The 24,083-nt window shown below is 43.2% G+C and overlaps 1 protein-coding gene across 1 annotated transcript; it reads left to right on the forward strand.

Annotated features, from left to right (window-relative positions):
• The first annotated feature begins 490 nt into the window (after positions 1 to 490).
• On the forward strand, positions 491 to 22,027 carry LOC130680961 (carcinoembryonic antigen-related cell adhesion molecule 3-like). The gene is made up of 6 exons (XM_057492853.1): positions 491 to 507; positions 2,481 to 2,671; positions 3,538 to 3,894; positions 15,390 to 15,455; positions 16,045 to 16,174; positions 21,815 to 22,027. The coding sequence occupies exons 1-6, from the start codon at positions 491 to 493 to the stop codon at positions 21,816 to 21,818; spliced, it is 765 nt and encodes a 254-aa protein (XP_057348836.1). The 3' UTR covers positions 21,819 to 22,027.
• Positions 22,028 to 24,083: the final 2,056 nt, after the last annotated feature.

Consider the following 24,083-nt stretch of genomic DNA (forward strand, 5'->3'; position numbering starts at 1 on the left):
TTTGTATCAGAATATCATAGAAGCTGTCTTTGTAAAAACGTTTGTGAAAACAACCCCTCCACCACAGCATGGAAAGCAAATTAGAAAATACCTTTATATTAATGAAAACAAAAATACAATATACCCAAACTTATGGGACTGGGCAAAAGCACTATTAAGAGGGAAATGTGTACCAATCAATGCCTACATTAAAAAAAAAAATGATCTGAAATAAAGACCCTAACATGAACACCTCAAGGATCTATAAAAAGGAAAACAAACTCGTCACAGCAGGCCTGACCCGTGCCAGCCTCGCTGAACCCACAGTCCTCTCGCTCTCCAAGCTCCCACACTGGACGCCGTCAGCCCCTCCAGCCAGCCAGACATCTGCCCACCCGAAGACGGGTCCCTCTGCAGGCAGCTCCTTCCTCCACAGCTTCCCTCCTTCAAGGGGCAAATGTTCACTCACATTCCTGGTCTTGCCAGAAGGTCCCTTTCTCAGGGGTGCTCCATGCACCTCCAGATCAGGTGAGACTCCATTCCATGCTCCGGATGCTCCAGACACTTTCCCTCCATGGCCCTTCTCCCCATTATAATTAACTCCTCAGTTCTGTGATTCTGTGAGTGCAGGGCCCAGGTGTGTCCTGTTCTCTGGAGTTCCCAGTGCCTGACACGTCACAGATGCTCAGTAAATAACCGTTAAATGGATGAGAAACCGTATACTCGAAGCATGTCACCACCTGTGTGACACCCGGGGAGAGACCATGTTCCCTGAGACCCAGGGGCCCTGACCCCAGCCTGGGTGGCCAGCAGGTGCCTGCCAATGTCCCAGGGAAGGGCCTTTATGTCTTGTAGAGTCACAAGGGAGGATGGGGGCTGCACAACAGTGAGGGCTCAATGCACATTCATTCCCAGAAAATGGGCCCCCCTCCCCACCTCTTCCTTGGAGTGACTGACCTCCCACGAACTCAGGCCCTCCACCCCAGGGGGAATTATCACCACGGGAGGTCAGAGCCTCACCCTGACCACATAGGCCACGCCCCATCCTGGGGGTCCCTGTCTGTGGGGACACCAGCTGTGGTTCCCTGAGGATCCTGGGGAATAAGGGGAATGTCCCTTGCAGGATGGGACAGGAGAACCCAGGGTCTGCCTTTTTTTTTTTTTTTTTAATAACAGATCAGTTTTAATTCTAGCACCTGAAGGGTACGCTTTATAAACTTCATGGGACTGTTGTGCACATTCAATAAAGTGACAACTGTGCAATACCACAGTATCTTCACAATCAGAAATGTACTTTTGAATTATTTAAACACAATCCACAGAATACTGTCAATTAAAAGTCTTATACTTACTACTTAGTCGGGGATATCTAAGTGACTTCAGATTCTCATCCTGTTGTACTCTACGGGGAAGATGTCTTGAGTAGGTATGTGACTGACCAAAGGTGGGTACAACCAGGGCCAGAACAGCAAGCCAAGTTCTACCACAGTTTCTGTAGTTTTCACTTTTCTTTTTCTTTGTCAGTTAAAAGTGAACAGTGAGAATTAAATAGTTATCTGTACATATACACAAGGTATGCTGTGAAAACATTTGCTTACACCCAGCTGGCCCCTTTCTCACCCTACATTCCTCTCTGACCTGCCTGCTGGGAGTCTCCTCCCAGAGCATTTAAGATCAGTGGGAAGACCTTGGTAACCAGCTCTGTTTCTGTGTTCAAAGGGAAATAATCCCTTGGGTTTGGGGACTCTTGGGGCTGTGTGTATGGTGTGGACAGAACCAAGGTCAGGACACAGCAGAGGTCACGCTGGGGTGGGTGGGCGAGCTGTCCTCTCAGGGGGAGGGGTTTTCCATCAGCCTTGTTATCCACAGTGTGGTTATCAATGTGACCAGCATCCTCTGGTGGTTATTAAAGACACAGAATCCGGTCCCCCCAACACCTGCCGAGTCAGAATCTGCTTTGGAACAGGGTCTGCACAGCCTCCCTGAGCGCAGGAGAAGGGGACGGGGTGTCACGCGCCACACATCACGGGGCCTCAACCCGGCTCAGCATCTACGTCACCGGCACAGCTCCTAAGGCAGCATTTCTAAGGTTGTCACCTGGGCATATGAAAGTGTTTTCAAGTCGCACGGATGATTTCGATGAACAGCGGGGACATAGTGCGACAAGAAGTCCTGATGTAGCCCCCAGGCTCCTGCTCTGGAAAAGCCTGATGTGGAGGTGTGAGGACTGAGGGGAGGCTGACTGTGCGCCCAAACCAACAGTACAGGCTTGTGCTTATCCATCAAGGGCGTGCTTATCCATCAAGGGCGTGCTTGTGTGAGTGTGAGAGTGTGTGTGTGTGGTGGGGGGGGAGTCACAGATGAAGAGGAAGAGGCCTCAGAAATCCCCCAGCCAGATGTAGTCAATGGGGAGCGGAACCACGTGGGAGGCAGTGCTGAGGGGCGGGGAGAGGGAGGGTGTCGGGCTAGACCCCGCCCCCAGCCCACGTGACCCCGCGAAGCGCTCCACCCCAGGAGGACAGAGGGAGGAAGGCAGGCAGAGCCGGCACTTGGGGACGGCAGTGGTCCGAGCGGTTCCGGAGCAGGAGCTCTTCTCAGAGAGGCAGGGACAGACCGGCAGCGGACACCCTGGCGCCCCCCACAGCCCCTGCCCCCCGAGGGCTGGTTCCGTGGCAGGGGCTCCTGCTGGCAGGTGAGAGGGGACGATTCCCGGGGAGAGGGCGGCGGGATGGGAGACAGAGAGCGGCTGGGGTCTCCGGGGGAGGACAGGGCTCCGAGAGGGGCAGCGGCTTCCCTCTGCGCCTGAGCGGAGAGGACAGGGGCACAGGGGCGGGCGGGGCTGCGGCTCAGCAGCAGGAGGGTTCATGGTCCGGAAGTGGTCAGAGGCAGGGAAATCTCAACTGCTGTGAGGTTTACAGGTTATTCATCTCTGAGTATTGAATTATGAAAACTGAGAAGAAAAATAACAATCTGAGGTAACACTAAAATTAAAATAAAACCACAACCAAAGGCTAATAAATATCGCCCTTTCTCACCAACCTCAGATTTTGTCATATAAACGCCAGGAGGGACACAGAAGGCCTGGGAACACTGATTCATTGCCGCCTGGGTACCTGCACCCTGTTCCCCCGCTGGGTGCAGCCAGATCAGGCGGGCCCTGCCTCCTGGGGCTCACGTTCTACGGGGAGGGAGGCAGACACGCAGGGAGATCTAGGATGTGCTGTCCAGGGCAGACAGGGCCGTGGAGGGAACAGAGCAGGGGCCGGTCAGAAAGTGGAGACGGAGGGTCTTTAGAGGAGATGGTCAGGGCAGGTGTCTCCCAAGGATGCCCTCAGTGTGTGTGGGACCCAACCGGACAGACACTGGGAAGAGCATTGGAAACAGAGGGGCCGAGGGGCTGAAGTCATGGTGGTCGTGCTCCTGACCTTGACCAGTAGGAGACACACACACACATACCAAGGCTGAGGGATGAAGAGCCCTGCTCAGGACCCAGGGTCTCATCTTTCTATCCCAATAATACATCCACATATTGATGGATCTCTCCCTCTTCCCTCCTAGTCTCACTCTTAACCTGGAACCTGCTCACAACTGCCCAGCTCGCTGTGGAGTCGGTGCCGCCCAATGCTGTCCAAGGGCAGGATGTTCTTCTGCTTGCTCGCAATCCTCCTGAGAGTCTTCTAGGCTATGCCTGGTACAAAGGGGACCATGTAAATTTCAACTCTACAATTGTATCATATGTAATAAACACACAAGCAGTTACCCCAGGGATCGCATACAGCAGCCGAGAGACAATATACCTCAGTGGATCCCTGTTGTTCCAGAATGTCACCCAAGAGGACACAGGATACTACACCCTACAAGCCTTACACGGAAGTCTTCTGAGTACAACAGCAGCTGTCCAGCTTGGTGTCTACCGTGAGTGATTCCTTTCTGACCTCTGGGTGTTGGGTGGGGTGAATTGTACTTCACAAACAGTAGACTGACTGGTAGAGCTTTCCCTCACGTACTCACCACCCCCTGCTCCCTGCCTGCCCCCCTCATTCATTTCTGGATTCCTAGTCCCTGCAGTGCCATTCACGGGGTCAGTGTGTCTGGTCAGTCATTATCACACAGCAGGACAGAATGCCCCACCTGCCTCTATGGGGCCTGAGTCTGCAACTAGTTATTTGAGATCCCTTGAGATTCTATGTGAGTTTTTGGAAATTTCTTTCTCTATAAAATATTTCATTGGAATGTTGGAAAGGATTGCATTGAATCTGTGTGTCTCTTTGGTGGTATTGTCATCTTAACTATGGTAGGTCTTCCTATTCTTGAACATGGGATGTCTTTCCATTTATCTGTGGTTTTGTAAATTTCTTTCCACATGATTGCTAGATTTCCCTACACAAGTCTGTTCCCTCATTGGTTAAATTTACTCCTAAGTATTTTATTCCTTGCAAAGTTATTGTAATTTCAATCATTTTCTTAATATCCATTTTGGATAGTTCATTTTTGTGTGGAGAAACACACCTGATTTTTGTATGTTGATTTTGTGTCTTGCAACTTGGCCAAATTCATTTGTTAGTTCTACCAGATTTGTGGAATCCTTGGGGTTGTCTACATGTAAGTTCATGCCGTCTGCAAACATATGTACATAACTGTACTTCCTCCTTTCTGATTTGGATGCATCCATTTCTCCTTCTTGCCTGATTGTTATGACTGGGGCTTTTCTACTGTACAAATGGGACACTGAAAGTGACATCCTTGTTGTCTTCCTATGAGGTGAGTGTGGGCAATGAATGCTCTGGTCCCACAGCCCCAAGGGTCCCAGATGCCCCCAACCCACCCCCTGCTGATCTACTAGGTTCAGAAAACGATGGCAGAAAGGGAAACAGAAGGTGATGGGAGGAGGGGGGGCTTTGGGGTCAAACCCCCTGGCCCAGCCCGGTCCTGCCTAGAGCAGCCCCAGGTGGACTCAGGGCCTGGCAGGTGCTGCACAGGTTCTGCGAAGGTTCCTGGTGAGTGTTTGGCCTCTTCTTCTTTTACAGTGTTTGTCACACCCCAACACGAACATTTACTGCCGCATCGACCATAAAGCAGATGCGGCTTCTTAGTTTCCTCTGTCAGCTGCTCTTTAAGAACTGTGGCAGGGTCCGCCTGACCCCACTCCCTGGCTAGGGTCACAAGCTGGAGCCTGAGCCAGAAAATCAGCTCTGAGCCTGGGCATATTCAGGGACCCGAGGCCAGGTTCCCGACTCTCCTGATTTCTTCAGTCCCCAAAGGGCTGCCCTGATTCCTGGGTGGGCCAGACAAAGGCTCCCATCCCCCCAGGAAGTGGGGGAGCTCCCAGGGATGGTGACCTGACCCTCCTCCACCACCTGAGAGGGTGTGAATAAAGAGGACCCTTCACCTCTTTTGTCTTTTGCTGTGAATGGGAACATGTCTTGGCAGAAATTCACCTGAAACTCTGGTCCCTTCTCTCCTGAGTCACACAGGGGTAATTTTATCTCTGTTCCTGGGAAGGAGGAGGATGAGGAGTGCAGATGGAGTGGGGCCATACTAACAGGAAAGGGAGAGATCACAAGAGCTGACCCAGCCAGGGGCGCACCCCCGCCGTCCGTAGCCTGCTCAGGACCCCGGGCCGTGGCCACCTCCCAGTGTTTGCCCCTTTGCAGACACGCACTGGGTCTCAGGTACACAGAACAGGGGGCCATCTGATGTCCGCAGGAAGAGGAGCTGCCACGGGCAGCAGCCATGGGCAGGACCCACACCTTTGCACACTTCCCCTTGGCAGCTTCTCTTTGCCCTGAGCATGGTGCTCCCGGCCCTGCTTCCCATCTGCTTCCCCTTTCCTCCCTGACGTGGACCTCATTGAGACATGTGTCCAACCACATATGTGGGCCCATGTCCCAGAGGGAGGGCTCCCCCACTAACCCTCCTGGGCTCCCAAGCACAGGGCCAGTGTCCCTCCTCCCACTGGGCCTCAGCTGCAGCCCCTGCCACACATCCTGGCCCGCAGTTCCCAGTCCTTCCCTGAGGACCTGGGGCGGGTGCTGCTCCCATGTAGGGTCTGAGCACCGAGGCACAGAACCTACAATCTCCAAGGAGGTTCTCCCATTGCCCGAGGGTCCTTGCATGAGGTGAGAGGTAAGGAAATGACCTACAAAGTGTCACATCCCCATGTAGCTCAGATGCTCCTTATCCCGATGCACCGGGTGTTGGGTTAGGCAGAGCAACGTGTTTGTTGATTTCCTATTGCCACTGAAACAAATCACGACAAACTTCATGTGCAGTTCAGCACAAATGGAGATGTCCCCTGAGCTGCATTCTCTTTGGAGTCATTTTCTTGGCCTGTAAGCTGTGTTCCTGGGCTGGGGCCTCTTCCTCCCTCTTCAGAGCAGCAGTGCAGCAGCCTGAAGGCTGTCATCTGCTTCCATCCCACGTCTCCTACCGGCTCTCCAGCTGCCATCTCCCTCCCTCACCTACAGGAAAGGACCCTTGTAATTATATCAGGCCCACTGGGTAAACCACCGCAACCTGCCAATCACTGGCCTGAATTCAGTGTGTAAGTTTCCTTATCATGCAACATATTCACACACGTGGGGGACAAGGCTGTGCCCGTCACTGAGGGCCCATATACCATCCTCTGCGCCTCTCAAGGCCATGCTCATCATCTTGCTGGCCTAACCGCTCCTGGGCAGCCTGGACTTGGTCACCCCGACTGAGGGGCAGTTCCTGCGGTGATGCCCATAGCCCCTGACTGCCCTCGAGGGGTGGAGACAGAGCCAGTCCACACTCCCTGAAGCCCTGTGCACCTCTTGCTTGTCATTAGTCCTCATCTGCTAAGGTGAAAGAGTGCCTTGATCCCCACTGGACCATCGGGTCCCCCGAGCCATTGGGTAGCGGGATTGTCAGCACCGTGGACAGCGCCGCAGCTTTGTCATTCCAGGGCTGCAGCAGGGAGGTCACCCTGGGAGGGGCCGCTGGAAAGGCCGCCCATTTCTATGGGACACCAGACACCAGGAGGCAGACTATGTTACAGGGAGAACCCAATTCTGCTCTGATTTGTAAATCAGGAATCTCTGCACGTCCATTACAACTCCCGCGTGGCTGATCGCTGCACCGTAGTAAGGCCTTGGGGAGGCTGAGGGCCTGCTGGGGCCTCTCAGGAAATCTCTCTGCCCCTGAGAGTCAGGCCACTGTCTTGTCTACAGCAAGGAAGGGTTTGTGATGAACCTCTGGCCCTCGGTCCCGACCTTGGAAACAAACCTGTTACCCACATGGAGCAGCCCCTGCCTGACCTAGCATTCTGGTCCCTGAGACCCAGCCTAGACCCCCCAAGCAGCCAGTTGCATAAGCATGCCCCAAAAAAGATTTTCCTATTTCCTTTCTGTTATGTCTTTTTATTTGATTATTGCTGTCAGGGAACATACTCTGTTTGATTTTGATTATTTTAGTATTGGTTAGATTTTAGGTAGGACATCAGACATAAGCAACAAACAAAGTCGCCCTCCAGCTCCTCCAGGCTGAGCCCCGCACCTGGTGTCAGAGGCCTTTCCCATCTGCTGTCTTCCCACTGAGCCCGTTTACCTCTCAAGGGACAGGGTGGTGTGAGGACCAATCTCCGCAAACCAAAGGGCTCCACTTGACTTTAACCCCAGGAGAAGAGAAAAGACTGGGGCCTTCACAGCCACCCCATCTTCTTCATTCCTGTTTATGTTTTACCCACAGAACCAGTCTGACTATATAGACCCAGCCCTGCTCTTTCCGGGGTCTCAGGTCCAGTGTATCCATGCGGGGTGCCTTTGTAAAGGTCACCTTGCTGCTGTTATCTTTATTTCTTTCCTGTTCTCAGTTGCGTTCATTTTGCTGTTATTTGTACTTTCTTATGATAGGACCTTTGGTTGTTGATTTTGAGCTATTTCCTTTTTTTCTAAATTGTAAGGATTTAGGGTTAAAAATTCCCCTTTGGGCACTGCCTAAGGTGCATCTCACAAAGTTTGGGTGTTTCTCATTTGGTTTTTGCTTTTTTAACTTAGTGGACTTAACTTAATTTTGGTGCTTTTTCAATTTCCTTTGAGATTTCCTCTTTGACTCTTAGATTATTTAGATACATGCTGTTTTGGAGATTTTCCAGTTGTCTTTCTGTTTGATTATTGCTGTCAGGGAACATACTCTGTTTGACTTTGATTATTTTAGTATTGGTTAGATTTAGATCGGATATCAAACATAAGCAACAAAAGGATGAATTGGACATTCTTTCCTTTGGCCATTCTTTAAGGAGAGGTCAGCTAGCAATGAATTCTCACAGTTTTCCTTCATCAGAGAATTTCCTTATTTCCTTTTCAGTTCTGAAGGGTAATTTTACCAGATACAGTATTTGTATTCTAGTGTTCATAGCGGACAGTTCTTTCCTTTCAGCATTTGAAAAACGTGCCACTTCCCTCTGTCCTCCATGTTTTCAGATACAAAAATCTCCTGTCATTTGAGTTAGTGTTCCTTAGTAGGTAATACATTGTTTCTCTGGCTGTTGTAAGATTTGTTTCCTTTCTCTTTAGTTTTCAAGGGTTTGCTATACATCTTAGTGTGATTTGTTTAGGTTTACCCTGTATTGGGTTCATTGAGTTTCTGAAGACATTACTTCTTAAAATATTATTTAGGTCCATGTTTTTTCCCCTCTAATTCTGGCACTCAGGTGGTACAAATATTAGGCCATTGTGTCATTGTCCCACAGATCCCTGGGACTTTGTTCATTTTCTTTCCATTTGTTTTCTATTTTTCAGAAGTAGTAGATTCTATTGATCTGTCCCCAAGTTCACTGATTCTTGTCTATCTCTATTATAGTAATCAGTCCGTCTATAAGGTTTTTTTGCATCAGTTATTGTGTTTTTCAGTTCTGTAATTTCTATTTGGTTCTCACATATAAGTTTTATTTTCTTACTGTGGATTTCAGTCTTTTTCAAAAGAAACCATAATCAGTTACTGAAGCGTTTTTATACTGATTGCCTTATAAAATTCTTGTCGGATAATTCCAACATCTGATTCATCTTGGAATTGGATTCAGCCGATTATTTTTTCTCATTCAAATTGTAGTTTTTACTGGTTCTTGGTATGCCAAGTGATATATTTTTTTATTGCATCCTGGACCTTTTGTTGTTGTGCTAGTAGACGTGATCGTATCAAATCTTCAGTTTCAGCAGGCAGTCGCCCTATTTCAGTTCAGCGTGCCAGTGGATTCTGGCCTACGTTTGCAGGCTTTCATTCCCATGACAGTGTAGTTTCGGAGCCCAGGTACTGCTATCCTGGCCTGCTTTGCTCTCTGGCACCGCTGTAACTCCCACTCAATCCCTGTTTGTTCCCTGCAGAGAAAGGGTCTCCCTTGGCTGCCTGGGCCACTTTTTGCCACCAGGGAAGTGGGGGAGCAGTTGTTAAGCCTGCGTTTCCTTATGCCACTAGAAGGAGGACAGAGAGAGACAGGGCTCCAACCTGGGGCCCCGGTAGTTGGGTCAAACCACTTCCAGTTACCCAGTTGTCAGGTGGGGGCTGGGACAGCCCAACTTCTTGCTGCAGCTGCACCAAATCTACCTCCATCCCACAGGTGCCTCAGTTGTGGGGCAGAGGTTGGGGGGCTGTCTACTAGGTCTCTGGTAGGCCACCCCTAGTCTTTTGGCCAGAAGGACTAGGCTTTGGGGGTTGCCTCTCTATGTCTCTGGCAGTTCCAGTTTTCAGGCTTCTCCTGCGTGTCACTGGGGTTACATGGGAGATAAAAAAGAAAACCCAGAGAACTCACTACCTGGCTGCCTTTTTCTTTCCAGCTTTCAGAATTCTTCTACCAATGTTTGTTGTTGGATAACTCCCAGGAATTTAGTTGTATTTGGAGGAGAGGAGCAGGGATGAATGTGTCTGTTTAGAGGGAGCAATCTTGTTCCAGAATGGGAAGACCAGGTCATCTCCTTTTCTTAGTTACTATCGTTGTTGTAGGAAATCTCCACAAACTTAGTAGCTTAAGCAATGCAAATTCATCATCTTACTGTTCTGGAGGCCAGAAATCTGACGTGGTCTCACTGAGCCAAAATCAAGGTGTCGGCAAGGCTGTGTTCCTAACTGGAAGCTCGAGGCGGGGTGAGCATTTTCTTGCTTTTTATAGCTTGTAGAGGCTACCCACAGTCCTTGGCTTATGGCCCCCTTCTTCCATCTTCAAAGCCAGTAAAATAGTATCTGTGTGACACTTCGTCATTATTGCTCCTTCTGAACACAACAGAGAAAGTTTCCCTGATTTTCAGGACTCATGTGATTAGACTGGGCCTCCTGGGTAATCCAGGATTGTCTCCCCATTTCAAGGTCCTTAACCCATTCAGATCTGCAGATTCCCTTTTGCCATGTAAAGTAACATATTCACGGGTGCTGGGAATTAAGACATCATTTGGGGTCATTCTTTTTCTGACCACACTACTCAACTACCTTTTATGTTTCCATAAATGAATTTGATCAATTCATTCCTTAAAGAAGCTGCCTAATTGCTGCATTATTTACAATAACCGAGATATGGAAGCAACCTACGTGTCCATCTACAGATGAATGGATAAAGAAGATGTGGTACATATACACAATGGAATATTATTCAGCCATAACAAAGAAATCCTGCCATTTGCAACAACATGGTTGTATGTAGAAGGTATTGTGCTCAGTGAAATAAGCCAGGCGGAGTAAGACAAATACCGTATGATTTCACTTACTTGTGGAATATAAATACAAATCAAAACAGAATGAACCAAACAGCAGTAGACTCATAGACACAGAGAAGGGACTGGTGGATACCACGGGGGAAGGATTGGGGTGGGTGGGTGGTGAGGTTTGTAGAATAGCCTGTTTTTCCCCCTTTGAGTACCCTTCACAACCTTGGGGAACATCGATTTACCACACGTACAAGAGTGTGTTTCTGATGTGTCTGTTCTGTTCCACTGGTCTCTGTATCTTGTCTTTATACTAGTACCATGTTGTTTTGATACAGTTTTTTAATACGTTTGGAACTAAGGAAGTATGAGGACTCCAACTTTGTTCTTTTCAAGGTTGTGTTTGCTGTTCAGTGGCCCTTGAAATTTCATACAAATCGAGATGAATGGATGGATTTCTTCAAAAGATGCTGTTGGGATTTTGCACGGGTTGCACTGTATCTGTCAGTTTTTTTAGGTAGTGTGACGTCTAGACAATTTTGAGTCTTCCATCCGTGAACTTGGGATGTGTTTGTGTATTTGTGTCTCTAATTGCTTTCAGTCATGTTTTCAGTTTACAGTGTACAGCTCTTCCATTCTTAGGCTAAGGTTATGCCAAACTGTTTGAGCCTTTTCAGTGCTACTAGAAATGGAATTATTTCTTCATTTCCTTTTGGTTATATAGAAACAATTAATTTTTCTGTGCTTTTATCTTGAGCATTTTTTAACTCATCCAATACTTTCTGCAGGTTTTTTTTTTTGGTGTGGAATCTTCAGGGTTTTCTCTGTTTCCAGTCATGTCAGCTGTGAACAGAGATAATTTGCTTCTCCTCTTTCTAGGTGGTTATCTTTTGTTTCTTTATCTTGATTGTTTCTTCTGGCTAGGAGTTGTGGTACTGTTTTCTAGAAACAGGGCAGGCAGCACAGGCTTGTTCCTGCTGTTAGAGAGAAGTTTTCATTCCATCATCATTTAGTTTGACGTTAGCTGCAAGCTCTTTATGTGTGGCTTATTATGTCAAGATTTTTTTTTTTCTGTTCTTAGTTGACTGGGGATTTTCATCAAAAGGATTATCTGTTGACTTATTCATGAATTTAAATGAATGACCATGGGGGTGTTTTACTCATTCTGTTAATAGGGAGGGAGTATTACGTGGAATGTTTGTCATATGTTAAACAATCTTTGCTTGCCAGAAACATATGCCCTCTGGTCATGCTGTACAGTCCTTTTTATGTGCAGTTAATGATGGTTTACAGTTGTTTTGTTGATTTTTACATCATCCATCAGACATAGTTGAGTATTCTCTTGGGTTTTCTCATTAATCTTGCTATGGGTTTCTCAATTTTGTCAGTCTTTTCAGGGTACCAGCACTTGATTTCCTGCAAATTGTTATGAACTTTCATACATTTTTTTGTCTCACTATTTTGGGGGTAGTCATTTGAGAAATGCAGCTTTTGCAGTAGTTTTGTGTAGATTCCAAAATAATTTTTTCTGTGTATATTATTGTTAATTTAGTGTCTCCATGGGTAGTGAGTGCCTGGGGTTTACTGCTCTCCTTTCTTGATGGCCGTGTCTTTTTTATTAAAGAGATTGTGTTAAGAGACTGAGGGATATGAGTTTAAGTATTTACGGAAGCCCAGCAAAAAGGATACTATGTTTTTAACAAAAACAAGGGATCTACCCCTGTCACATTTATATGTGAAATTTAAGCTTCTTTTTAAAAACTAAATTGTGTAATTCGTGATGAAGTGAGATTCCTTTTTGAACTCATTTGATTGCGTCCTTGAAATGCTCTGACTTATGAAAAAAACCTCATACTAGCTTTGCTTCCCAAATAAACTCTGCCCACCAAGCCAGGAGATGAGCATTCAGAACCCGTCTCCCTACTTTGTTTTACTGGTTGCAAGATTTTATTGTCTATGAATCTGTGTGTGTACAGAATAAACTCATCCATCATTTTTGATGGGTATTTCTTGGTTTTTCTTCCCCAGTCCTGCTGAAAACATTGCCCATATATCCTGGAATATCTCTATATGATTCTCCTGAATATATTCTAAGAAGTGGAGCTCATGGGATATTAATCTTAAAAAATTTTATAGCAAACATTGCAATAGACAAAATCTTTGTGCAACATCACATATTGTCCCTTTTAAATCTCTTCCATCTTTTCCCATGCTTCTAATTCCAAAAGTCAGAAATGGCATGGTATTCTGCTACTTTTTAATAGAGTTCTTTTCTAAAAAGAATGGTATTTTAGTTGCCCTTGTGTAATTACATTTCTACAGATGTGCAAGCAGAAGCTCTGCTCCCACATGTCCCTTGTCCCTCTCCTCCTCTCCTGCCCTGCCCCAGTGCAGACTTTTCCCCACATGGGAGCTTGATCAGGATGAAATACACTGTCGCTTCCTAACACATTGTTTCTACTCCTGAGTTCCCAGTTTCCACAGCACTTCTTTTACCCTCTCTCCTCGACAGCGCAGTAAACACACTATAAAAATGCCCCCCGTTTTAAAAATTTTTATTAATGTATTATTGATATACACTCTTATGAAGGTTTCGCAGGAAAAATGTGGTTACTACATTCACCCATATTATCAAGTCCCCCCTCCAAACCCCAAGGCAGTCTCTCAGGACTCTCTAGTCTGTTCCATTGGTTTAGGGGTCTGTTCTTGTGCCCATACCAAATTGTCTTGATTACTGTGGCTTTGAGGTAGAGCTTGAAGTTGGGGAGCATAATTCCCCCTGCTTTATTCTTCCTTCTCAGGATTGCTTTGGCACTTCATGGTCTTTTGTGTTTCCATTTGAATTTTACAATGATTTTCTCTAGTTCATTGAAGAATGCTGTCAGTATTTTTTTTTTTTTGGTATCATTAATCTACAATTACATGAGGAACATTATGTTTACTAGGTTCCCCCCTACTAGGCCCTCCCCGTGCCTTCCCCTACATTATACATGCTAATTGTAATGCCCCCTTTCTTCCCACCCCCTTATCCCTCCATTTCCACCCATCCTTCCCAGTCCCTTTCCCTTTGTAAACTGTTAGTCTATTCTTGGGTTCTGTGATTCTGTGGCTGTTTTGTTCCTTCAGTTTTTTCTTTGTTCTTATACTCCACATATGAGTGAAATCATCTGGTCCTTGTCTTTCTCTGCCTGGCTTATTTCACTGAGCATAAGACCCTCTAGCTTCATCCATGTTGTTGCAAATGGTAGGATTTGTCTTCTTCTTATGACTGAATAATATTCCATTGTGTATATGTATCACATCTTCTTTATCCATTCATCTACTGATGGACACTTAGGTTGCTTCCATTTCTTGGCTATTGTAAATAGTGCTGAGATGAACATGGGGGTGCATCTATCTTTTTCAAACTGGGCTGCTGTGCTGTTGTTATTTTGACAGGAATTGCATTGATTGCTTTAGGCAGGATGGCCATTTTGACAATATTAATTCTTCCTATCCATGAGCACGGGATGTGTTTCCATTTATTGGTATCTTCTTTAATTTCTCTCATGAGTGTCTTGTAGTTTTCAGAGTATAGGTCTTTCACTTCCTTTGTTAGGTTGATTCCTAGGTATTTTATTCTTTCTGATGCAATTGTGAATGGAATTGTTTTCCTGATTTCTCTCTCTGTTAGTTCATTGTTAGTGTATAGGAATGCCACAGGTTCTGTTTATTAATTTTGTATCCTGCACCTTTGCTGAATTCAGATATTAGATCTAGTAGTTTTGGAGTGGAGTCTTTAGGGTTTTTAAACTACAATACCATGTCATCTGCAAACAGGGGCAGTTTAACTTCTTCTTTACCAGTTTGGATGCATTTTATTTCTTTGTGTTGTCTGGTTGCCGTGGCTAGGACCTCCAGTACTATGCTGAACAGAAGTGGGGAGAGTGGGCATCCTTGTCTTGTTCCCTATCTTAAAGGAAAGGCTTTCAGCTTCTCGCTGTTCAGCATAATGTTGGCTGTGGTTTGTCATATATGGCCTTTGTTATGTTGAGGTACTTGCCCTCTATACCCATTTTGTTGAGAGTTTTTATCATGAATGGATGTTGAATTTTGTCAAATGCTTTTTCGGCACCTATCACCTATGGAGATGATCATGTGGTTTTCGTCCTTCCTTTGGTTGATGTGGTGGATGATGTTGATGGATTTTCTAATATTGTGCCATCCTTTAAGCAACAGAGTGTTCTCCAAATCCACTGAATGATTCATAATTGAAGGAAATGTAATGAATTAATTTCTTAATGACATGTCACAACAGAATTCACATCAGAGAACTTATATGAGAACTAAGTCTCAGGTACTTTCAAAACTCAGCTGTAAGTACTCATGTGGCTCTCTCGCTGGGCTCTGTTCTATTCCGTTGGTATGTCTCTCACTCCACAAGTACACATCTTGATTACATTTTAATCCAGTATTAGAAGTCCTAAAATGAATGAGTGTGAGTCCAACCATCCCAGTGTATTTATTTCACTGATTTCTATCTTAATTCTGCTGTGTGCTGATGGTATACTTTGTGTGATTTACCTCTTAGGTTATTTAGGTTTGTTTTATGGTCCCTAGTATGATCTATTTTGGTGAATGTTCCATGTGCACAGTTAAGTGCACGTTGTTTTATGTGGTTGTTTGTTGGGTGATATTTCATAAATGTTAACTTAATACATAGTGTTGTTTAGGTCTTCCATATCAGGAATCAGCACTTTTTTTTCTTTTCTGTGCTAGGGGTAAGGATTCCTTTACACATAAAAATGCATAAGACGTCAGCACTTTTTCTTAAAGAACAACATGGTAAGCATCTTAGTATTGTGGGTCATACATTTTCTGTCACAACTGTTCAACTCCACTGTTACACTGTGAAAGCAATCATAGAGAATATGTAAATGAATAAATGTAACTATGATTCAGTAAAACTTTATTTACAAAATCAAGTCATTGGCCCATGGATCATAGTTTTCTGCCTCCTGTATCCTTTTGGTGTTTGATTTACTTTGTTTAGCAATTACTGTATGAGGCTTTGACATATCCATCTATAGTCATGGATTTATATATTTTGCCTTCAATTCCATCATTATTTGTCTCATGGCTTGTAAAGATCTTTTGTTTGAAGCATACATGGTTTGCAGTTGCTATGACTTCAACTTTCTTTTAGCCAATGTCTGCATGTCGTTTTCCATTTTACTTAAACTAATCCATGTCTCTGTATTTTAAATGGATTCCATGTAGGCAGCATAGTTCTTACTTTATTGTTAATTCTAATCTTAAAAATTCTGTCATTTAATTGGGATGATTAGGCCATTTAAATTTAATGTAATTATTGACATCAGTGGATTAAATCTATCATTTTGAAATTTGTTTTCTATTTGTTCCAACTTTTTAGTTCCACTGAGAGTCCACATAGACTGTCCTATGAGTGAGGAGTTTGGCACTTGGCCAAGAAAACTTATGCATGATTTTTCATGTCCAACTATTGACAATTACAAAGGCTTTACCTGGCAAGACTTTCAGGGGTAAGTTGCCCTCTCCACAGGAGACTTGGTGCTCAGTCAGTGCATTACAGTCTCTGAAAGGAGTTGCAATCAAGGAACTCCTGATTGGCCATGCTCTTATGCATATATACATTCCTTGCTGAAGTGCCTGTACTTGATTTTCTTTATCAGAGATCCAGGAAGAATAATTTTCTCCACTTTGACTTAGTACTCAGTATTTTTCTACTTCTAAACCATCCCCTTCTCCTTCCTCCCAAACCCCCACCACACCTCTAGAACCCTTTTAGCTTCTGTTCAGAGGTTCCTCAGCAGTGAGATGATTTTCATCTGTGTCTATCTACCTGAACATCTGTTGGTGAGGGGAAGTTAAGAGGAGAGTATCTATACTTTCCCTTACCATCTTAGTAAGTAATTAAAGGCTTCACTGTTACTTTCTTTTTGTCTTGTGATTTTAATTGGCTGTTCCCACATCTGATGGCTCAGCTCTTTCCAGTTCAGCTGCACTAGTGACAGTGAGTGTATTAAATTTATCCTTGTATCTGGAACTCCCAAGCATTACAGACAGGCTTGCCTGCCTAAAGTAAAATAAAATTTTATTTTAATAAAATTTTAGCTTATTTCTCATTACCTAAGTTTCCTGGGATGGGGGTGGTGAAGGGAGCCTTTAATTTCAGGCTTTTTGTTTATTCTTTGACTGCAGCTAACTGATGGCTTCAAGAAAATGTCTTGTTATGATAAAAGTGATATTCTTTCCAGCTTTCTAAATCATAAGAGTAAACAGAAATGTCTGGCCACCACTTTTCCTAGCTTGTGAGAGCTAAATCATTCACCTATTACGGTTTTCTCCTAGGAATCTTGCCAGACTGTTAAATCCTATGTCATGAGAGAGTAGCTCCATAATGCCTGTGCTCCTTATCTAGTTCCATATTCCATTCGCTCTGACCCAGCATCCTCATTGTCCGCTCTTATTTACTCTGTTTTGCTTCCTGCCTGTACCTGTTAGCTAGACCCAGCAGCTCTTTTGGTATGCAATCCCGCTCAGCTATTAGCAGGCACAGCACTTTTCCAACTGCGTACACTGATGTTTGGGCCTGCAAAGGGGTCTGACTTTCAAGAAGGGAGCTTATAACAGATCCAAGGCAAAGAAAACTTTGTTTAGTATATGGGGGCTTCTGAGTAGTGTTCAAATAAGGGGAAGCTTTTATTTTCAAACAAGGGGAAGTAGGCTTCTTCTTTTGTCCTATATGATTCAGGAAAACCTGAGCATTCTGTCTTCAGATATCCCTATTCAAAGCCTCAGGGTTCTATCCCTTACATTTCCAGGTCCAAATGTTTCCCTCTGTCTACTCAGAATGCAAAAGATGAGTGTCTCAATCGGTGCCAAGGAGACTATCTGACTTTCCAAGTTTATACCAGACTTATGAATGGGTCTGTGCATGTCATATTCTCTCCTCAGTTTATCGGCAGTCTACCAAAATAACTAGTCAATTCCACAGTCCTAATTTTTAGCAATTTCTTCCATACTTGAGATTTTGAGATTCATCCAACACCTGAGATTTTGCATATGCAAATATAATACATTCCTTTACTCCTGCAAAATATTTTGATTTATCACTGCTGCATATTCTAGCAATTGCCATGCTAGTGCATGCCAGGGCCTATCAATTGTCCACCTGCCATCATCAGTGATGATACTCCCCACGTCAGTCAGTATTTGGCTGCTCCCACCATGTAATCTGAAAAGCAAGGACAGTCTGTTGTGGCCTGTGGATTAGAGGTCAAGGTAACGATCATTAAGCCAAGGGGAGGTTTCCAGGAAAGGGGAAGTTGTGTTTCTAGCAGCCTATGTTTATAGTAGCTAGGTGAAGGAGGCACTGGCCTGTGGATGGGAACCTGGGGGTGATTCTGGCAGCCCCTCATGACAAGGAAAAGCACGAGGAAAAGAACAAGGGTGCAATATCCTTTGAAAAAAGACTGTTAGCTTGTCCCACTTTCCTATGTCTTTTTATTCACTAACACTGATAAGTCCTTATTCTTTAATTTGATAATAATTGCATTTTACACTAAATATCCTCAAAAGAAAATTAGTTTTTGTGGATACAGTTGTCTATCCCAGCATCTTGAAATGTGGTGCTCTTGAAGACAGCTTTGACCTATATGGTTGATCGTCTCCTTTGCATCTGGAATGCTCTTTTTTAGTCTTTTCTTTTTCCCTTATAAAATATGAGCTCGACCCAGTTTTGGTAGGAAGTAATTCTTCCATAAGCCTTTCCTTTATGCACAAATTTATAGTGAACTTTTCCTTTTCTCAGATGTTGGAGAGTAATTCTAGCAGTAACACTCATTTAGATATTATTTCAGGGTAGCACATATTATTATTACTATTTAATCATTTTTTCCATATGTTTTATCTGCACAATTATTTGTTATAGGTAGATTCAACTTCCTTGGAGCAAAGGAAACCTAATTTTTGTCTTTTTAAGATTTTTATCAGAATTAAGCTAAGTGTTCCGTCTATGAGAGCATTATATAAAGATCTCAGAGTGAGGAATCAAGTCTCTTTAATGTGTCACTGGCATGTGGCACAGGCCCTGGCACAAAGAAGCACTCAGTAAATATTTTCTAACTGAATAAATAAAGACTAAATTAAATTGTGTTAAGTATATATTCTGGTATGCCTGCCTGTTTGTATATGGGTGTTGATATAAAAACACACAAATCTGATAACTTAATTTTTTATTTGAAATATTTTCTAAAATGGTAGGTTATTTTTTCCTCTAAATTTACTTAGTCTGCTTTAAATTACTGAGAAAAGTAGCACTTTTATTCCTGTTATAAGTCACATAGTGATGAGCATTCTTGAATTTATTTCTCTATTTCTTAAAACCACAGACCTACAGATGAGTTTGAATCAGATTCAAAAATCTATGGGTACTTGAAAGCACATGGGGCCAGGCTGCAGTTTGTGGGGGACTCTATAACTGCAGGCACATGACAGCTAGAAATTAGTACACTATTTTGGGTGGTGAAATTGTTTAAGCTGAGTTTACTAACTCTGTGAAATAACCCTTGAGCTGAAATTCTCAAGAATTTTGTAAATCTTAAGAATCTTTATGAAATAACTCTTGAGCTGAAATTCTTAAGAAAATATTGGTGAATGTCAACCACCTTCATTTATTTTCCTTTTGTGTACATCTTTATGATATATGTTATTGTCAGAATAACAAGTGGATTCTTTGAGGCTGTTCAAGAGTAAAAGAGACTTGGCTAGTATACCAACATAGCTGAAGGAAGAAGCACCTATGCCTAGTGAGAATATTCTTCCATTTCCAAGAAGCTTTGCAGGGCAGTTCTGCAAGATCAGATTTGTACAACATACAAAAACAAACATTTGAATGCTTGACCAGATCGGATCCTCTCAAAGTGTTAATATCAGACTCATTTTTATTACTGAAAAATAATAAAAGATAAAATATTAAGAGACAAAGTTACTCTTTTTTACAAATGATTTCCCACAGGGGAAGACTGTCAACTTTATTATATGCTCCCTTTCACTTTTACTTGACTTTTAGTTAAAGCCCAGTTCATTTAGTTTATACTACTTAGACATCAGACTTTTTTCTCATCATTTTTTCATTTAGCTACTATCTGATTGCCTCCTTAGAAACCTTCTAAAAGGCCCTTTCATTTTTATCCTCTTCTCTGTTATGTGCCTCATCTGTACAGAAATATAGTTGGGCAATTTTTCTCAAATCTGCTTTCAACTCATTTTATTCCAAACAGTGAAATGATATTAGTGAACCCATAGTTGCCTTGCTTAGTGAAAATACACTTCCATATTTTGTACATGCAGTTCTTTTTGAATAAAATATATTTATTTCCCACCTTCTATCACGTGTGCTACATACCTCACACCACATCCAGTTTGTCATGTGCCAAGTCACTTGTCAATATTCAGTTTAGTTATTACTTCTCCTGACAATTCCAAAACTGCAACTAGCTTAGGCCTGGCCTGCTTGGGAGAACTGAATGGTGGTTCTTGATTCAAGTAAGCATTAGAGATCTCAGGAGCAATAATCTGTGAATTTTCAATTTCATGATTAACACATAATGTGACACCCTTGTTACCATGCCTTCTTTTTTCTGACATGGTAAGCAATTGCTGACCTTCTCTTCTACCTTAAATTTAAATGTCCAGAAAACAGTATGTAATTGTCTGAACAAATCGCTCATTTCTATTGAGTTCATCTCTTTCATGTCTAGCTATATTTTTGTCTCCTGGTTTGCCTAGGATTGAGCTGTTTTGGATTAGGTATCTGCCATACTGATCCAATCAGTGGTGACATGTAACATGACCAGCCACTTACAAGGACCATGGTTAGGCAGTGCCCCTGATTCAAGAGTGTGGGCATGAACAGGACAAGCCTTGACTGACATCTTCATTACTTTCTCTTTCTTGATTCAGTGAACACATGACAACACTCCTGTGCATACAGTTCCTAAAATGTTCCACCTACAATTGTCCTACTAGAACACATTTAGTAATTCAATATTTACTGACTACCTAATATGTGTCAGGTAAATTTATGTTTATTCATATTAGGATAAATTAGAGCTATAGAGCTGAATAAGATTCAAAAACCCTTGATTTTAACTTTCTTAGAGAGCTAGAAAGACTATCAATTACTTACTGATAAAGTAAGTGCATAATAAAGGAGATTTGAGAAATGGAGGAGATGAGAGGTAAACAGGTGAAAGATCATATAAGTCTTTGAATATTACAATAAAGAGTTGTTTTACTTTTGTTAAAAAGCCCTTGGATATTTTTTAATTCATGGGTGTATTATGATCTAATTTCTGTTTTAAATAATCACTTTGGCTGCTGCCTGGAGAATGCACTCAATGGGATTAAGGTTAGAAGTAGTACAAGCAAATTATGAGATTAGTGATCTGATCCAGATGAAAAATGATTGCATTCTGAATTACATTTGGAGGAGAATGTGATGAAAATAAGTTATATTAGAAATTTTAAAAGAAGAACCGAGAAAATTTAGTTTATATTGGGTTTTACATAGTAACCAACAATTAGAACCTGAGCAACTGAGAAGACAGTAATCTTCTGAGAGAGGAAATATTCTCTCTGGAGTAGATTTGTCTGGAGAATATCTAAGGTAGTAGCTGTAAACAGATTTCCTGTTTTAGCCATGGTTAATTTGACATGCCCCTTAGAAATCCAAGAAGAGATGTTGAGAAGGCATTTGTAAAAATAAGATTAGAACACTTTGGAGAGAATCAGAGTGCGGTTAAACATTTGAGAGTCATGACTTCGATGGATTTTTAAATTAGAGACCAGAGAGAAGAAAGACTAGTAAAGGAGACAGAAAATGCGTCTCATGAGATGGGCGAAAACACAGATAAACCTTGTTTTGTTGGAATATGGTACCTAGTTTTCATAACTGAGGGTCTATCAAAATCCCCTGAAAATTGTTAAGAGATTGCTGTGCCTACCATCTGAGTTTCTGATTCAGGAGATCTGAGATGGGCCCAGTGGTTTGCTTATTTTTTATGTTGTCAGGTGTACTAAGGGATCCGACTACATTTTTTGCTATTCGACTAGTCACAGCTTTTAAGCCCAATCCTCCCTCCTTTGCCCGCATCCAGGTAACCTGCTAAGAGATCTCGGCCTCTTCCACTTTTGCTTTTGGTGAGAGGTTCAAATGCTGAAAAACATCTGCCAGTGTGAAAGGAGCTTTACCTGGACCACCCCCAGTGGCAATAAAAAACCTAGCCAGTCTCCTTTCCCTGTTCTCACGGGCTGTTTTTGGACCTGCTTGGGAATCATTCTGCTCTCCCCAGAAAGCTTTTTGATGTGAGTAATAAACCTTTTCATACCCTTTTAGTATGTGTTTGGTTCGTATACTTAGTCTCGGTTTATGGACCAAACTTGGGGCAGTGTCAGTCCTGCTGCTTCAGGCGCCATAGGGGATGCTTGTACTGCTTCTGTGAAGACCACTATAAGGACACTTATCTGAACACTAGCATATTTTAACAAAGAAGGAGAGGTCATTCAGATTAAAATGTTGGTAAGAAATCAAGTAAGAGGATGACCGAAAGTTCACCATCAAATTTAGGAAGATCATTTGTAATCTTAATAAGAGCTACTTTAGTGGAATGGAATGGGGATATAATGAAATGGAATGGAATTGAGGGTACATGAAAAGTCTTATTTCAAGAATAGCTTTTTAAAATGTTAAGGTACATTTCTATCCTCAAAGAATGATCTAATATAAAGGGGGAATGATCATGTCATAGGGAAAGGGGCTGCTTGTTAATCAAAGTCCTTGAAAAATGACCATGTACTCCACAACAGAACTGGAAGGTTTATTCTTAGACTAGAAAAGGGAGAATCTTAGATCATGTTAGAGAATTCTTACATCCATATTAGAGGAGGAAAATGAAGTTGGTCTCACCTGACTGTGTCTCTTTTCCTAGTGACATATAAGCTGAGAGCATCACTTCAGTAAAGAGGGATGGACTGTGGAGAAATAGTCACAGGGAGAGTGGAACAATGATTTTCTAAGGTATCTAAGGTTCATTTATTAATTTTTGGCAGTGATGAGTACTTATCTGAGATGTGTGGTCATAAGTTTAAAAGGAGACCAAGTAGTACCAGGAGCCAGTATTGAGGAGTATACATATGACTGCAGTTCTTAAGTCAGGCCTTCTGGGTTCAGATCCTGTTTTCACCACTTATTAGTTGTGTGACCTTGAAAAAATACTTAACCACTGAAAAGGCTCACTGCCTTTTATAATATTAGTTTGACATGAGAACATGTCAGCTTTCAAAGGTCTGAATACTACTGTGTACAACAATTTCTTGCTGTAGTGCAGAAAATTACTGTAAGTAATAAACATTTTCATACACTTAGTATGTGCGTGTGGCATCATCAGTCTCAGTGTGTGAAACCAGCTGTGAGCAGTGTCCATCCCACTGGTCGGCCTCTGGCAGGCTTGCCTAAATCCTATAACAAAAGGGATGGCCCACTGACCATCATAACCTAAGCATGGGATTTCTTCCTGGAAAACTGGGGTTCATTACAGGTAAAAAACAATAAGGTCACGTTCTTAATTTTGTCAAACCCTCTCATCCCTGTTTCCATGGTTACTTTACTTTTGTGCCATTAGGAAGATTCAGATTGGATAATAAAAATATAGTTGGTCACCTTGGATAATTTAATCAGTATTTTGTTAAAAAAAAGCTCTTCTCCTGGGAAGGCTTTCTGGTGAGCATTAAATGTGATAAAATAGTCTTTCCCAAAACTTAATCATTATCTACTATTTCAATCTTGCTACTTCTAAAACACGGCCTATCTAGTCTATTACCTCTACCAGAGCAGCTTCATTGGCATGCGATCTGTCTAGTTGCACAAACCCCATACTAGGCAGAGTCCCAGGCTTTGTTTAATGCTTCACTTTCATCATCTTGAAATTCTTTGAAATTGAGTTTTCTAAGTAAAGTCTGACAGAACATCAAAGCATGCACACGAGCGGAGGAAGCACAGTGGATGGCAAAACCCTCATATGGTTGTGGTCCAGCACCTATCAGTACCATCGGCATGGTGGGAAGCATGAATGCATAGCAGTTGGTGTGGTACATAAACATGTGCCTTGGGGCAGCTCAGGGCCCTACGGGACTTTCCAAGACAGGACCTGAGACCAGATTGGAGCTGGCATTGGCTAAGCCGCAGAGAAAGTGCCAGCAGCAGTGGCTATGGGAGAGAGGTGGGGCTCTGCATGGATGTCAAGGCCTGAGATGGGAGGCCGACTTGTTCATCTACCTGCAGAGCCTGTCCTCGAGGCATCTGCAGTCGTATTAACCCTCTAGTCTGAGCATTGTGCCAGAATCTGCCTGCAGTCAAGCAGTAAAATA

Source organism: Manis pentadactyla, chromosome 15 (genome assembly GCF_030020395.1).
Source record: "Manis pentadactyla isolate mManPen7 chromosome 15, mManPen7.hap1, whole genome shotgun sequence".
Taxonomy (NCBI): Eukaryota; Metazoa; Chordata; class Mammalia; order Pholidota; family Manidae; genus Manis; species Manis pentadactyla.